The sequence below is a fragment of the Ixodes scapularis genome, unplaced genomic scaffold (assembly GCF_016920785.2).
Source record: "Ixodes scapularis isolate PalLabHiFi unplaced genomic scaffold, ASM1692078v2 PGA_scaffold8__174_contigs__length_109621045, whole genome shotgun sequence".
In the NCBI taxonomy this organism is placed as follows: domain Eukaryota; kingdom Metazoa; phylum Arthropoda; class Arachnida; order Ixodida; family Ixodidae; genus Ixodes; species Ixodes scapularis.
The window spans coordinates 54,664,347-54,680,747 of NW_024609883.1; the positions used below are offsets into that span (position 1 = coordinate 54,664,347).

General features: G+C 44.8%; 1 protein-coding gene across 1 annotated transcript; it reads right to left on the reverse strand.

Annotated features, from left to right (window-relative positions):
• Positions 1 to 934: 934 nt before the first annotated feature.
• Positions 935 to 14,480, reverse strand: LOC120838415 (indolethylamine N-methyltransferase-like). The gene is made up of 3 exons (XM_040208331.2): positions 14,351 to 14,480; positions 3,593 to 3,803; positions 935 to 1,367 (listed from the first exon to the last, which is right to left on the reverse strand). Exons 1-3 carry the CDS (start codon positions 14,478 to 14,480, stop codon positions 935 to 937), a joined length of 774 nt encoding a protein of 257 aa, XP_040064265.2.
• Positions 14,481 to 16,401: the final 1,921 nt, after the last annotated feature.

The window sequence follows — 16,401 nt, forward strand, 5'->3', positions numbered from 1 at the left end:
ACGTTTCTGCGTTATCTCGTTACCACGGGTACAGTGGGTACGCACGGGTCAGAGCCCTGGGCATCGGCGAGTGAGGACCCAACGAAAAATTAGTTATTTTTTCTGCTATTTTTCAATTTTTATCGTGAAGCCGTTATTCCGGTTTGCCAAAAATTGCCGGCTTATTTGGTGGCTTCGGTTGCTCTGGTGCTGCGTTTCCAGCCCTACGCCTGAGACGCTAAGCCTTATAATCGGCTTCCATCTGTTTCGAGGTTAGAAAAAGTGAAGAGACACCAAGAAGGAAGTCCCGCACCGCTCGGAACGAGGGAAAGTACTTTATTGAAAACAATCCAGTGTCACCAGAGACAAAAATGGGGATTGAAGAGCTCGCATGAGAACGAACCCTACATTGTACGCGCTTCGCTTCAACCGGACAGTGCAGCACTATATTAGGGATGGGTTGAAACGCGACTGCTGCGCCGACACTCGGTTCTGAAACAAAGTTTAGGAGTTTCGGTACTCCGTGAAGGCCAAAAGATATGCTCTAGCATTTAAAGGCACCGCTGGAGACAATGGCCGCTGCAGATCACGACGCGTCACGTTTCGAACCCGTGAACTAGCTCCTCCCGAAAAACTCTTGACTCTTTCTACTTTAAGGAAGCAACGCTACCTTGATTACAAGACCATAGTGCTGAGTTGTCGACGTCGCCTAAAGAAGGCCAACGCGCAGAGCAGAAACGAGTGCTGCTTCAGCGTTCGAATGAAACTCGTGTTCAATCTCGCTTTGATATTATTTAAGTGACGTCACGAATTCAGTTTCGTTACCTAAGAACGCCAAATAGGAGGCACCTGGAGAGGAGGAAACCACCAATCAGGGCATGCAGAGTTCCTTGTGGGAGGGGTGCTTCTCTTTCCCTCCTTCGTTTCCTCCCACCAGTTCATACTTCACGGTCCTTCAAAGCTTTTCGGCTAGGACGACGAACGCGAAGTCACTTCTATTCGGACTCACAGTGGAGATAGGGCTATCACGGGAGCTCCAGCGTATAATCTCAAGCCCCGATTTACTGAATGCATCCTCCACCATGACTTTAGAAAGGCGAACGTTGGGGAACACAACGTTGCCATAAGTGTAGAACGCCGTCCCGGCAGTGCCGCACAGTATAAGGTGCCCTCCTTTGCGGATCAGGCTTGAGACGTTCCGATTAGCTTCTTGATAGGTGATTTCGTCTTGAGTTGCAGACTGCAGACAAAGGCAGGATAGAACGACGTCGAAGGATTCCTCGTGTCCTTTGGGAAGGACACTCGGGTTCAGAACATCGCAGGAAATGACTTTCTTGACCGCCCCGCGTGTTCTTTCTTCGATGTCCATGGCTCCCATTTTTGCGTCCCTGCGTCAAGAGGTTGTTGATTTTAGCACAGTGCTTAAAACAGGTTTACAAACGGCGTGTCTATTGTCCTATCCCCCCCGTGAACCGAAAGTGGAGCCAATGTGGCAAGACATTATTTCGCAGGGGTCAGTGTGTCATGCTATTGAATGTCTCGACCCTGGTGGTTGGTTGTAAAAATGCTGTCTAAAAAGTCGAGCGTACCAAGGGTAGCTGCAGGCGCGGTTCCTCTACTCGACTCTGCTTTGGTTTCATTCGACTGTCTGGCATAGAGCGACCCATAGAAGAAGGGGAATCTTCCCCATTCACCCAGCTGCTTTGACACCACCAAGGTTGTGACGGGCACCAGCATGACACTTTGTTCAGGTCCTGAGGCGGAAATCTAGGAACCATATATGAGTACCCGTTAAACACACCAGTCGGAGACACACCCCAGGCACCGTATAGTTGCTAAAATAATCCCATACACGTTCATAACTTTTCAGAATCTGAACGTTTGAAACAGCAGTACTCCCACATTCCTAGAAATGCCTGCGAGTGGAGAGAACATGCTGTCCAGCGCTTGAAACCCCGAGCAAAAGTGTCCAGTCACACATTCTCAGGGTCGTACAGTGGTAATCACAATTGTCTATAACGCGCGAGCGTGCGGCTTTCTCCGGGGAGCGCTAGACTGGTGGCATTCGTGGAACTAAGGTGGTCACGTGGTGCAACATGGAACGACCTGCTCGATGGGTGTCCTGCCCACTCTATCAGCTGGCAGCAAACGCGGAAGGCTGCTCGCACGCTTTTTTACAAACATCATTGCTCCAACAATAAACAAACTAAAGCATGAAGGCGTATCAACGATGTCGTCATCGAAAAACAAAAATATATCATATAGCACTTTACTTGTATCGCTTGTCAAGCTGATAGAGTGGGCGGGACACCCCTCGACCGGGTCGTTCCATTTTGCGCCATGTGACTAACTTAGTTTCCGTGAAAGCCACCAGTCTAGCGCTCCCCGGAGAAAGCCGCCCGCTCGCGCGTTATAGACAAGTGTGATTAGCACTCTACATGCACCGCGCAATAGCTCTTCCAAGTGAGTGATTGCGATGATTGGGACGCGATCCACAGTCCCGTAGACAAAACGCGATAGCTTCAAGAAAGCGATTATTGAAACGACTCGATAGTCACCGACTACGTATGATACGCAGGTCCTGGCGAGTACCGATCATTTTAACATCACGCCGCTACCAATGAGATTACGACACTGGCCGTTATCAAAAAGACCGAAGAACGAATCAGGAAGTAGATTGCGAACATTGTAAGCCATGCCTAGCGTTTCAAGAGCTCTCAATCAGTTTGCGTTTCCACGAAATACGTATGGGGCTAAACATTGCAATCAGTAGAGCGTGACCTATTATTGATGGTCACAAAAGGATATTGGGAGGCAAAAAAAGTTGCCACTGTCAGAGACAATTTAAAGCAGAACGCTACGCTTCTTTATTGCTTCTTGGCGGATCACGTTTACGAGTCAAGTGTTTTTTATTTGTTTGTTTTTACGGCTCGACAATAGATGAATACGCTCTCAAATGGCGCCGATTAAACTACCGCGTGTGGCGGCACCGCATTCACACATGTAGTAACTCTCGGTTGTGGAGAACGGTAAGAGAATGATCGTGCTTAGTATCTATATGAGACTAGTTGCTATGGCCCACTAACTTAGAATTTAAGCATATTCTGTTCTCAGCCTTAACCTGAGTGTTTTCATTCTAGTCGGAAATTAATGTATTTGGCTGAATGGCGCATGCAGCCGCCCGATTAAAGAAGTCCAGCCGTATCCATCCATCCATTCATCCTGCTACAGGAGGCTATGTCTTTGCACAAAAGCAGACGAGAAGTTTATCCTCAGAGGTCGCTAATAATGTGGTACACCGGGACGTGCTCGAAACACCAATCATCGGACTTTCTGTATTCAATTAAGGAAATGAGAAGAGCGAGCGCTGAGGAATTACAATCTCAAGGACTGAGCAATCTTAGTAACAATAAAAAAGGTTACAAACTCGAGCGTGTAACTGGCGCCTGACGACTTATTTGCAAGTTCAGTATTCAATTAGAATACTATAAGCAGACATGGATATTTATGGTACGCCCTAATTCTAAAAACAAAACGAAAAACGAGTGTCAAAAATTCTTTTTACGTCACGGGTCAAATGTTAATGTACAGATCTACGAAAACCACTTCTCACTTGTATCCCTCCAAGATGGCCAATGGCTCGCTCATGAAAGACCAGTCCAAGGCATCTGGTGTCTTCTCGATCCACTTCTCTACTTCTTCTCGACTTCTTGGTGTCAGCTCACTAAGGACAATACTGCGGATCTTTCTCGTCGCCGGAAAGATAGTGGCAACAGTGGGCCCACACCCAACGTCCAGAAGGGTTCGCCAAGACTCGGACACCGCTGTGTAAAAAGCAAGGGTGATATCGTAAAGCAGGCGAATATTTTAGAGGGGCCTGCGACGATATTGATTAGAAATATGTTCCTCCCTTTACTCAAGCTTACCGGCACTAGAGGGACACAAATATAACACAGCCCAACGCCACTAGCCAACAAGCTTCCTTGTCAACGATTAATTTCAAGTATAAAAGTCGATATGTCTTCTTCGGTGTCACCTTCGCAAAACTTGATGATGAAGTTGTTGGGATAGTATTGTTGGGGTTGCCAACAATGCGATCCCCGAGATTTTGTCATCAAACATTTCGATTGCCGCAGTGACGATATTTAAAGGCTGCTGATACAGTGGAGACGAGCACTGCGTGAGCATTCGGTTTGGGCTCGTCATAATCGATGCCTTGACTTGTATTTACGTAGTGGCTGGTGCCCAATCCCTGCGTTGACGAAAATAGCCGAAGCTTAACAATGTGCCGACCTTAGCGCTTGTCCTGTTGTTTGCGAACCCGATCGTGTGATATGCTAAACATTCGCGGTATATAATCGTCAACAGATCTCGTGGCCACTTGACCTGACTGCGAGTTGAGGGGATGAACGCTATTTGGTTCCCTCTCATTTGTTTTCTACGACCGCCATTTAGTGAAAAAATAGAGTTGACGCGTTTTTCGTAGGGTATGAATGCCAGAAAACATTTTGTTGCGGTATTTACTGAAAGTACGAAAACTGTTGCATCGCCCCTTTAAGGCTTTCGCGAAATTTTACCAAAGAGCGAGCATAATTAAAAAATGATTACGTTTATGAGAATCATTCGTGGACTATGAAAAGCAATGCCTGCGTCAAGCCCAGGGCAATAAATTATCTTTCAGCAGCGTGCGAGGATTGCAGAAAAAAACGCTTTAAAGCTCTATTCCTTGTTATGTAGCGCCGCTAAGACGATACTGGGGGCCTGCCAATACAATGGGTCCCTATTAATATGAAAACAAGAGTTCAAGAACCTGCCCTTCCCCTAGTGTTTCGCCTTGCCTCGTAGTCTCACTGTAGTTGTTCAATCATAGCATGACTTCATACTTCATCTGCACGTCTAGGCACACATAAAAAATAAGTTTAGCAGATGCATTGCAACAAGTCGACTAAAAATCAAACTATTTGCTCTTTCTTGCGTGAGCTGAAACGTGGTGGTGCCAGTGTACAAAAAGACTCCAACCACTTCCGGTTCTGAACTAGATGGCAGGTTTCGAAAATGGTCACATATAGTACTGTCAAACCGGAAGTGTGCCGGGGCTAGCCAATAGATGGCATAACTGAGTTCTGTTGGCAAACAGAAAAGGGGGAATAGTCGTTGACAGGTGGAGGACGAAGTGGAGGCTCTTCCCATCTCTTCCCAGTTTAGCAGAGCGAAAGCTGGAGAGGAGGTCACCTCCTCTCTAGCCTTTGCACCGGTGAAGTGGAAAGAGGTAAGAGGAACTTCCACTTCACTCTTACCCTGTGACTGACTATAAAAACAGTTTAATGTAATCCGTCTCCTTGAAGCTCCTTGAAATGTGTGTGCACTTGTTTTTTATAACAGTCTTAACTTTTTTACGTTTTACTTCGTGCCTCGTTTAAACGGCGCCGTGGCGCGTTGTGCGACGTGCGTTTAGTCAGAACGAGGAATACCTCTCTATTTGTGGCAACTGTAGAGGTGTCATCAAAACTACTTATATTTTATTTTATTTACTTGTCCCTTAAATTCCCAAGTGGCACTTTACATTAGAAAGGCATACAGGGATTGCTGATGGACATGTGGAACAAAATAGAAGAAAAACACACAGACACAACGTGAAATAAGCAACAAAGTACATTTTGATTCGTAAAGAGAGGCAAGTGCTTCTCGGATTTTCGTAATGCCAGATATGGTAACTATTCGCCCCCCCGGCCTTCTTTTTTTTTTTTTTTGGCAACACACTCATTGGCGCAACTTATTTTGGTAGACCCTGCACACATCTGAATCACGTATATTTCCTAATATTTTATTCATCATTTTATTATCATTAGAGTGAATTAGGTTTGACAGTGCTATAAGTGTCCATTTCCAAAATATAGCGTGTATATTTGATTTCGGAAATAGTGCGAAACTCGCCGTCTATCGCTAAGAGCTGGGAGTGGTTAGGGGCTTTTTGCACAATGGCGACACCACGTTTAAACTCACGCAAGAAAGTGCGAACAGAGTCTGGCAACTCATTCCAATAGTTGATAGACAGCTGCAGGGAAAACATGTTAAAGCAATGAATAAAGAGGAGCAGTTTACAATAATATTTTAAGCGAAGGGAGACGTAAGGTGGCGGGTGTGCAGTATACTTTGCTTTACAAAGGAAGGTGGTGGTAATACTTGTGTAACATGGTTAGGAGTAAGGACAAATGCCAATCTGTGTTTATGAAAGGGGATACCAAGGTGGATTTTGAGTGCGGAGACGCTAGCTGCGAAGCTATATTTGCGGTAAATAATTCTTGCGGTACGATTTTGGACGGCCTCTAACGTGTCTTTTATGAAAAGTCGGTGAGGATTCCAAACGGATGAGGCGTACTCCAGCTAAAGTAGGAATGGTGAGTAATGTGGTAAACGTTTTGTTTCTTTGAAAGCGAGAAAGATGTTGCGTCGCAGAAAGCCTAGTGTTTTATTAGCCTCAGAAATAGTACAGTGGCTTAAAGGGGGTAGTGTGATTATCGCGTAGCCTCCACCATGCATCAGGAACGGCCGCTCCTTGGAAGACGATGTAGGTGGCGCTTCGATCCGCAGCTCCATTGGGTGCCTCAATCTGCCGGCAGATAGAGGCACCCTAACACCCTTCATAACTAATATAAATACATCAAAAACAATTATTTGTTTCCAGTGAAATTCCAACGAGATGTTTTGTGTTTGAAAGGGAATAAAAAATGTGAAACTAGCAGACGACAGTGTAGTCGACTGCCGCGAATCGGCCGGAGCTGGCCGGAGCCAAACTGACCAAGCGGCCAAGCCGGAGCCATAACCCGAACGACGGTGTTGCAAGCGTCAGCGCCATCCGCGGCCGTCTTCCAACGCTGTGCCGCTTCTCCGGTTTCGTTCGTTACACTACCCCCTTTAAGCCGCTGTAGAAATAGTATGAGTTATGTGACTTTTTCATAAAAGATTGATTGATAAGCGAACCTCACGGCAATTGTAAGCTGGTATTTTTCACAATTTTTTTTATCAAAAAGATTGTAGCAAAAATCTTTTTAATTTCATTTGGTGGCCAAGCAGGTATGATCAGATAAAATTAGCGCAAATGACAAGAGAAGAGAAAGGTAAGACAGGACAGGACAGAGCGCTACTCACAACTGAAATTTTAATAGAAAAAGACAAGAAGGAAGTGAAGCATTTTAAAAATAAAAGAAAGAGGAAAATCCAACGAAAATCCAATATTTTGGACCTCAAAAAAGGTCCAAAATATTGCACAACACCACAGAGACAGGGCGCTCAGCTAGTGTCTATTATTCATGATATAGCCAACAAGGCGCAAGAATATGAAAGGACCCGTTGTGTTAATGACTGTGTTGATGTGCTGTTAAAAAATACTACTACTGCTGGCCAAAAGAAGTTACAAATGCCCCGTCTTGTCGATTATTTCAAAGGCAATAACTTAAACCTACTGGTATCAGACAAAGAGGGATATTTTGTAGTGCTTCCTGGTTCTAACTACCTAGACAAGGTTAATGAAGCAATTAATAAGAACTTCAACCAGTTATTTGATGTCAAGACCAAAAGAGTAAAGGCGAAGGTGCTCCAAATGTGCCACAGGCTTGAGTTGGCTCAATTAAGGAAGTTGATTTCTGATACTACAAAGAACCAGTTGGACATGTTTTTCACCGCAAAAACCCACAAGACAGGATGCCCTTTCCGTGTAGTGGTTACGGAGAAAGGATCGTGGCAAGGGGCTATGTCTCGATTTCTCCTACAACAATTGTCCCATCTTCATCTGGATGATCCATTTCTGGTGAAAAACTCAGAGGAGATAATTTGTTACCTGGAGCAAGATTCCACTGCAGCCCGTTATGGGCTTTCTCTTGACGTGGAAGACTTGTTTTATTCGATCCCACATAATAAGCTGTTTACAGCAGTAGGGGAATGCATAGAAGCAAACGGTTCAATTTCTTTTCAAAACCAATGTGGCATGCCGGTTGAATCTTTTTTAGAACTTCTGAGCTTTTACCTTTCTACCACTCTGGTCACTTTCGATGGCAAGACCTACATACAAAAGGGCATTTGTATAGGGTCATGTGTAGCTCCTCTCTTATGCGACATTTTCTTGTCTCAACGTGATAGAGAGATAGCCAACAGAACGTCTAACAAACAAATATCCCGTATTTTTCGATACGTGGATGACTACTTGGTTCTACTTACATGTTGCCCGGATGACAAAGAGGCACAAATGATCAACAACATACGTTCATACTTCTTGGAAGGAGGAAAGGGCCTCAATTTCACTTATGAGACACCAGCGAATGCGGTCCTGCAATTTTTAGACCTCAGGCTGACGTTCATTCAAGACCATACATGCTGGATGTACTCTCCACGAACCCAGAAAGGACTTTTACAGTTTGACTCGGCCCATTCCAAGCTTATAAAACGAGGTATTGTTACCGGTTGCTTGAAAGCAGCACTAAAGAAATCTTGTGCACATTCATCAAGTGATAGTTTCAATGCCCAAGTGCTAAGACTCAAGTCTTCTGGGTACCCGAGTTCCCTGTTGTATGAAGTCGCTGAGTGTTTGATTACTTCACGCGGTAAACGAGACAAAGAAAGGAACAGAAGACACCGACCAACAGTCCTACCATACATTCATCGTATTTCGCATAACTTAAAGAAGGTGGCCTCCAAGTTTCATGTTGAAGTCGTGCTATCTGCACCGGATAAGTTCAAGAAGCTCTGTCCGAAGATCAACAACACGCAGATACTACATGCACAATGTGGAGTAAACCATCGACACAAATACATGGACTGCAGCTGTGGTGTAATCTACGAGATACCGTTAACATGCGGAAATGTGTATGTGGGCCAGACAGGGAGATGTGTTAATGACCGTCTTCGAGAACATGCTCTTGCACTAAAGTCGTCACCAGCAGGACACCTCGCCGTGCATGTACGAGACTGTCACTGCTCGCCTTTGCTGAACAACACCAAAGTGCTGAGGCGTTACGGCGAAAAAAGAGCTAGAGAAATTTTCGAGGCGCAAGCCATCATCACGCGCGGGGACACCTGCATCAGCGCCCCTTCGGTGACCCTTTCACCAAAAGAACTACACTATCTTGGACTCCACCAGTAACGATCCATACGCCGCAAGAAGTGTGTAGTGTACATTAAGATAGAATTTTAACTTGTGTTTCACATTAGGTCCGACGAAGTGTTCAACATCTGAACGTTCTGGTTTATTTTCTGAGATCTTTTCTTATTTCTTCTTCCTTTAGTACAACAACCCAAGGTAGTCACGATTTTGGCGTTTTTCTTCTTCTTTTATAAAGACAACCTAGGGCGCGGTCGTATTTTCGTTGGGTTTTCCTCTTTCTTTTATTTTTAAAATGCTTCACTTCCTTATTGTCTTTTTCTTTTAAAACGTCAGTTGTGAGTAGCGCTCTGTCCTGTCCTGTCTTACCTTTCTCTTCTCTTGTCGTTTGCGCTAATTTTATCTGATCATGTCTAACCAACTAGCCCAACAGATGATATTGACCAAGCAGGAATATTTGGTTTTATACGTTAATCTGTATTTGCCAGCTTTCACAACGAAATTACGTACATTGTAAATCAAGTTCAAGTTGTACACAGTCAAAGGGATTAGTGATATAATAATACAGGGAACAATCAGGAGCGTATAACATAATCTGTGTCTTAATGTTCGACGGTATATACGTCATTGACATAAACTAGATAAAAAAAAAAGACCCAACACGGTTACTTGGGGCCCTCCGGCTTTGACTGCGATTGAGAAAGAGGATATTTTTGAAGTTGAAGTGGAAGCTAACGGAGTGTTAACAATAAAGATTGAGGAGGAACCTTACGGACCCTGTTTGAAAAGTCAATAAATATTACATGAGTTTCCGTACAAAGATGAAGGTCTTTGTAGATGACGGTTACAAGTTTAAAAACTTGAGTATCACAAGATATGGACAGTTCGGTAACCGTGATGGGCTAAGAAAAGTAATCAGTAATCGACCAAATGGTTGATCGTTCTTGAGTAAATATAGGCTCCATTAGCTTGATTCGAGCATTGGTAAAAGAAGTGGACCTATAATTAGTGAGACAGTTTTTGTTGCAAATTTTGTAAAATAACAAATTTTCCCATATTTCCATTCAAGAGGGTACATCAACGGAGTCGATGTAGGATGCTGGAATAACCTACAATGAAGTGTGCTAGAAAGTGGTTTAGTCAGTTTGAGCACTTGAGTTGATATCTCGTCTGGGACTAGAGCGGTGTTTTTAGGAAGGCTATCTATAAGTATCTTAATTCCAGACGGCGTGATACAACTACGGTTCACATCGGCCGTGATTGTGTGATGAGGCATCAAATGACTGTGGTCCGGACTCGGTATATTTAATTGAACGGGGATGGAGAAATGGTCGCTTAGGGGCTCAAGGATTTCATAACCTGCGGCACACCCAGGATTGGTGTTAAAAAAAGGTTCATTGTTGCAGATTGTCGAGTTGGTTCGTTAATCATTTGAGAAAGTGATTACGCATTGCACATATCAACAAAGAATCAGGCCTTAGCGGGAAGAAAATACAACAAATCAGACGGCATGTGAGCAGGTTAAACAGACGTTAGAAGTTCAGGGTAATTAAGATCGCCGGTGTGTATATATATGACCATGTCGTTAGAAAGCACCTGCTCAAGTAATTTCAAATATTTTTGAAGAACGGCTGTTAAATCAAGAAGTTCGGATGGCTAGTTACAAGCAAGAAGTATTACAAAAGTGGAGGACATTTTTATTTATACTCAAAGTGCTTCGCAATCTCACAATACTCCGCGTTTTGAACATGCAGTGGGTTTTTGTAGCTTACTGCAGGCTTCAAATAGAAGGCCAAGCTCCTCCCGGCAAGCCCTCCACCCTTTCTACTTTAGAGGAGTGAAGCAAGTGAAGGCTGAAGAGGCGAGTGGAGAGGAGGAAACCATCAATAACGGCAAACAGAGAGCTTTATGGAAAGGTTTTGTCATGCTAGTCTAAGGGTGCAACAGGCCCTAGTGTGATGAAATTAACTCGTCTCAAATGCGAACTTTGCACAAACATTGTGCTCGTCTCAGTGAAATGTGAAAAGTTACGAATGTTGTGCTTCAGCTAATCGTGCCATGCCTTTAAAGTTTGTTGTGTATGAAACAGATGGCGCATGCCATTACATAATAATTTTAAACTTTTATCGCCAATAATAAATCTTAATAATTGGCGCCAAAGGTTCTTACGAGGGTAATTCAATAAATAAGGTGATTTTTTCTGTAAAAACTTCTAATACAGATAAAACCCTATTGAAAATTCCATCAAGATACGTAATTTGGGACACTGACTGCCAGTCAGCAGCCTTGGTGGAACGTGATGGACCATCAGACGTCATCTGATGGTCCATCAGATGACGTCTGACTGCCACTGCCAAGGGAATTTCATCAACAAGGGCACCATTTATATAAGAGTAAAGCTATATGCACTCATAAATATCGCCAAATGCCTCGATAAAACAAAATGTTCGATAAAAAAAAACAAAAACACCGCGGATCAATTTGCGATCACTTGCGTCCAAATCGGACACCTTAACCCCTATGCTAAAGCATCGCTTTGGAAACTCGATTTGACCATTCGTTTTATACGAGATGCTTCTGCTGCAGATGCAGTTATGCAAAGCACTCGTACATCTCTCGCCGTACTTCAGTCCTACTCACCTGCCATGTAGAGTACTTTGGCGTCGTAGAACGATCCTTTTGTTCGCGCGTCTCCGGCCCAGTAGACCTGGTGCACCTTGTCGTCTTCAACTACACCGCTAAAGTCCCTTACATCGTCGGAACTCACAACAGGCTGGGTCTTGTCGAGTAGAATTTTTAATAAAACATAAGATATTGTAGAGCCCGGGCAGGATCGACAGGTTGGAGCAAGCGGGCAAACAAAACGAGTCGAGAGCGACCGTTCATGAAAGCTCGGCGAAGCCTCTGTGGGCGAAGCGAAGTGGCGTTTTCGGCGTTTCGGCGGGCTTCTGATCAAGGTTGTCGGTCGGCTGCGTGTCATATCTCTAACATCAGCGGTTTTATGGGCTCACGTCCCGAAATCGTTTTCTTGTGCATAGATTATTTTTCGTATTCATAGATTTGACGAAATAGTGGTATCCAAATTAACTTTACGTCCTTTGACCGTACGTCTGTCTGCACGTCAAAGCTTTTTGACGTACAGTCAGAGACAATTGATGTACAATCAGAATCGCCACCAAGACATCTTGATGGCATTTCGCGGCGGCCGACTGCCACTAGGAAACCATCAGAAAGCCGACAAGTGGAGTCTGACTGGAGTTTGACTGTCGGTCAGAGTAACTTGTTGGCCAATCAGACATGCTTGACGTACAGTCAGGCACAGTCAGTGGTCCACTAGAAAACATTGACTGCCAAACAAGGTTACATTGATGGATTTTTCCTTCGGGAAGCTTACTTTTTGTTATTTTTATTGTTTTACTACTTTTCCACATGAATTAATTTTCTTATGCAGATTAAAAAAAAAAAGAAAAAAAAAGAGATAAACTGAGAATTTTACTGAGTAACAAGGATGGCCGACTAAAAAGCATGCTCCAGGATTAAACAGCGGTCAGTTATGAAGTTCTTGTTTGCTGAAGGGTGCAAACCCGTTAAAATTCACAGGAGAATGTCAACTGTGTATGGTGTCACATGTTTCAGCAATAAAATGTCTACAAGTGGGCTAAATTGTTTAAAGAAGGACGGGTTAGTGTTGAGGATAAAGACAGGCCTGGGAGGCCTACAGAAGTGAGATCTCCTGAGGTGATCGAATCAGTCAATGACCTCATTGAATCTGACAGAAGGGTGACAGTGGATGGCATTGCAAGGACTTTGAGCTTATCTGTGGGGACAGCACACAAAATTGTCCATGATGACCTTGGATACTCGAAGGTTAGCAGCAGGTGGGTGCCAAAGATGCTTACTGCGGAGCACAAACAGAGGAGGGTCGAGTTGTCCCAGCAGTGTCTTTCCCGCTATGAGAAGGATGGTGATGAGTTTCTGAAGAAGATGGTCACATCTGACGAGACATGGGTTTGGCACTATGAGCCTGAGTCTAAACGAGAGTCCATGGAGTGGAAGCACGCAGGCTCTCCAGTGAAGAAGAAGGTCAAGTCCCAGCGGTCCACTAGGAAGGTGATGCTCACCGTTTTTCGGGATATGCAAGTTCCAATCACCATTTCATCCCTTGAAAAAGGAAGCACTGTGAACAGTGTCAACTACTGTGAACTGCTGAGGCAGGTCAAGGAAGACATGAAGAACAAACGCAGAGGTCATCAGCCAAAAGGAATCATCTTGAATCATGACAACGCAAGGCCTCACTCAGCAGCCCTAAAGGCCCATACGCACATTCGTGTTTGAGCGCGGTGCATTCCGTAGCGGCAAGCGGACGCGTTGCGTTGCGAAGACCGCTTGCGCCAAACTTGTACGCACAGTTGCGTTGACAAGCAGTCAACCGCAGTCAACAGCCAATAAGAACGCGCTATCGTAGCTAGTGGCTCACCAATAGTAAGCAAAATCCAAGGCAACATGGCGGCGCACGGCGACAGCGTCGAAGCGTTCGATCTTGGGACAATCTCGCCGGCTTCCCCGACGTTTTGTCAAGCTTGAACCATCGCAGCCTTGGAAAATACAGTCCCCACCACTCCCCAAAACGAAAAAGCAAGCACTGCGACCGGTGAACCGGATACGTCTCTCCGAGTCGGCCGGAGCGAACACGTCACCCCCTCACCTCTTTGGGCTTCTGATTGGTCGAACGCGCCCGAACGCACCGCAACGCTTCGGAGAGTTGAACGAGTCTCTACTCGCTTGCGTCGCGCTACCGAGCGTTGCGGGAAGGCGCGCGTCGGTCCGCAAGCGACCGCGCCTGGCCGCAAGTACTCCGCAACGCACTCAAACGCGTTCAAACGCGAATGTGCGTATGGCGCTTAACGGTGCAGACCATCAACGAGCTGGTCTGGGAACTGCTCCCTCATCCCTCTTATACCCCAGGCATTGTCCCTTCAGACTTTCACCTGTTTGGTCCCTTGAAAGCGTTCACGAGAGGCACGAAGTTTGAAAGTGACGGTGAAGTCAAAAGTGTTGCGAGCGACTGGCTGAGACATCAGTCTAAAGATTTTTAAACTGATGGAATACGGAAGCTTGTGCACAGATGGGAAAAGTGTGTGACAGTGCTGGGAGACTACGTAGAAAAGAAAAAGTAAGCTTCTATCTGTATTAGAATTCCTTATGCAAAAAAATTCACCTTATTTATTGAATCATCCTCGTATTTTTGGGGGGTAAACTCAAGTTCTATGTACTTACGAGAGTTAAATATATAATGAAGCTCCCTCTGGTAGAATAAGCGCAAGCCAACGTTTGTTTGTTGCATCTCCGTGTATTCTCGGGGCAGGAAGTCGCGGAAGTAGTGTTCTTTAATTTCCTCGTTGCTCATGGTGGTTTTAGGTACGTCGAAGCAACGTTGAAGGTCAATTCCTGTTTTGGACCTGAAAAATAAACTGATCGATGGAACTGTTGCAGAGAAAGTGAAGAGCGAAAAAACAGTCAAGAATATGTGTAAACATATTAAGAAAAAAAAAAAAATAAAACAAAGAAATCATGACGAGCCTTTTAAGGAGGGTTCCTGCTTCGAGACACACATGTAGTTTATATCGTCAAAAGTGAAACCGAGCAGGTGCTGTTAAGACTAATATTAAACGTTTAACGAAACAAACTTGTGACTGCAACTAAAAAAACAAAAAGTACCGCCCATCCTGCGACGGCGGCGCGACTGACCCCAAGTAGCGCGCTATCGGCTCTTTTCAAAGGTCAAGGCCCTGTACCCAAATAAGTGCCTACAAGGTGTGGGCTCTGCGCATTGTCCCTGCCAATAGCAGTGCCACCGCAGCGGTGTGACGTCACAGCCGCGTGTTGGTGCATGCGAGATCAGGTCGTCTGCTTCCTGCGCTCGAGTTGTGGTAACGTCAAAACGACGCCGGGATCTGATCGTCTTTGTTCGAATGGAGGGTGATTAGACCACATTGCTAGATGCCTCGAGGTCTAACCACTACTTTTTATTTTAATAAGGTAATAAGAACTCGGCATTCTGACATCACTGCAACCTTAGTGAAAAAAGCAGACAAACTTGCGCTCTGTATGCAGGTGCTGTGTTCAGAGATGTTTCAAACCAAAACGCATTATGACGTAAAGGAATGAAGCCAAACCCGCTACGTGCACTGCAATAAATTTCCGACCTGTTGTCGTTTAACTTTTGGCCTAAAACATATGGCAGCTTGTTTTTTTGTGTGGTGCTTGAAAATTGCATTCTACGAGTAAACAGTTTGTAAAACTAACAAAAGCAAAAATACCCCGATGTTTCTCATGGCGGGCAGCGTTCATATCTCATTTCCTATAATTTGCTGAAAACTTGCGGCTTTTGTTAAAGAAACAAATGTTGAAGTAAAATGTTTATTTCAGTTATCTATAGATGTGCTTTTGTAGTACTATAACAAGAGTTGGACTAGTACACCAGGAAAGTACATCATTTTACGGTGTTCTAAAAAAAAATTCTCAATTCGGACGCGTTTCCAGACTTCGGTTTCTTACCAGAGCGCATCTCTGCGCCCGCGACCCTGCTGCCCGGTGGCCGCAGTGCGAAGCCGCCACCCCTTCGCCTCCCTCGTAAGATGGAGGGAAGCAGGGTGTACATGTGTTGCTCGTCTAAGCCCCTGGGGACCGTGGGCGCAGAGATGGGCTTCGATAAGAAACCGAAACATAAAAGCTCAACCGAATAAAGCGTTTTTACAGAAAGCGTAAAATGCTATCCTTGCATTATATCCTTCTAAGAAGAGTTGATATTGTGGTTTTTAATGACTCAGCAAGTTTCTAAGTGGAACCATATGTTCATTTTAACTACTTAAAAAGTTAATTAATAAATTGTATTTAATTATCCGACTGATCGTTACGAATAGGCCCCTATATTACGTACGCTTGGCCGTATAACTCGCCTGCACAAACCGCATTAATCTAGCTTTCACAACCTTTTTAAACAGATATGTAAAGCTTAAAAAAATCGCCCTGCCCTACTGAAAGAAACCATTTGGCGCGTATAGGAAAGTAAACGGGTTCATACCGGTAACAGTTTGGCTATACCGGTCACCAGTTTGTCAAAGGGGTCTCCCGTATGGCTCAAAGGGGCCACCCGTACGAGCCATAACGGTCACCCATCTGGGCAAGCAGGTCATTCCTTTGGCAAACGGGTCACTCGTCTGGGCAAATAGGCCACTCGTTTGGGCAAAGTTGTCGCACGTCTGCTCAAGCCGGGGACCACGTTGCACAAACGGGTGAGTGGTGACCGGCGAACTGTACCGGTTTAA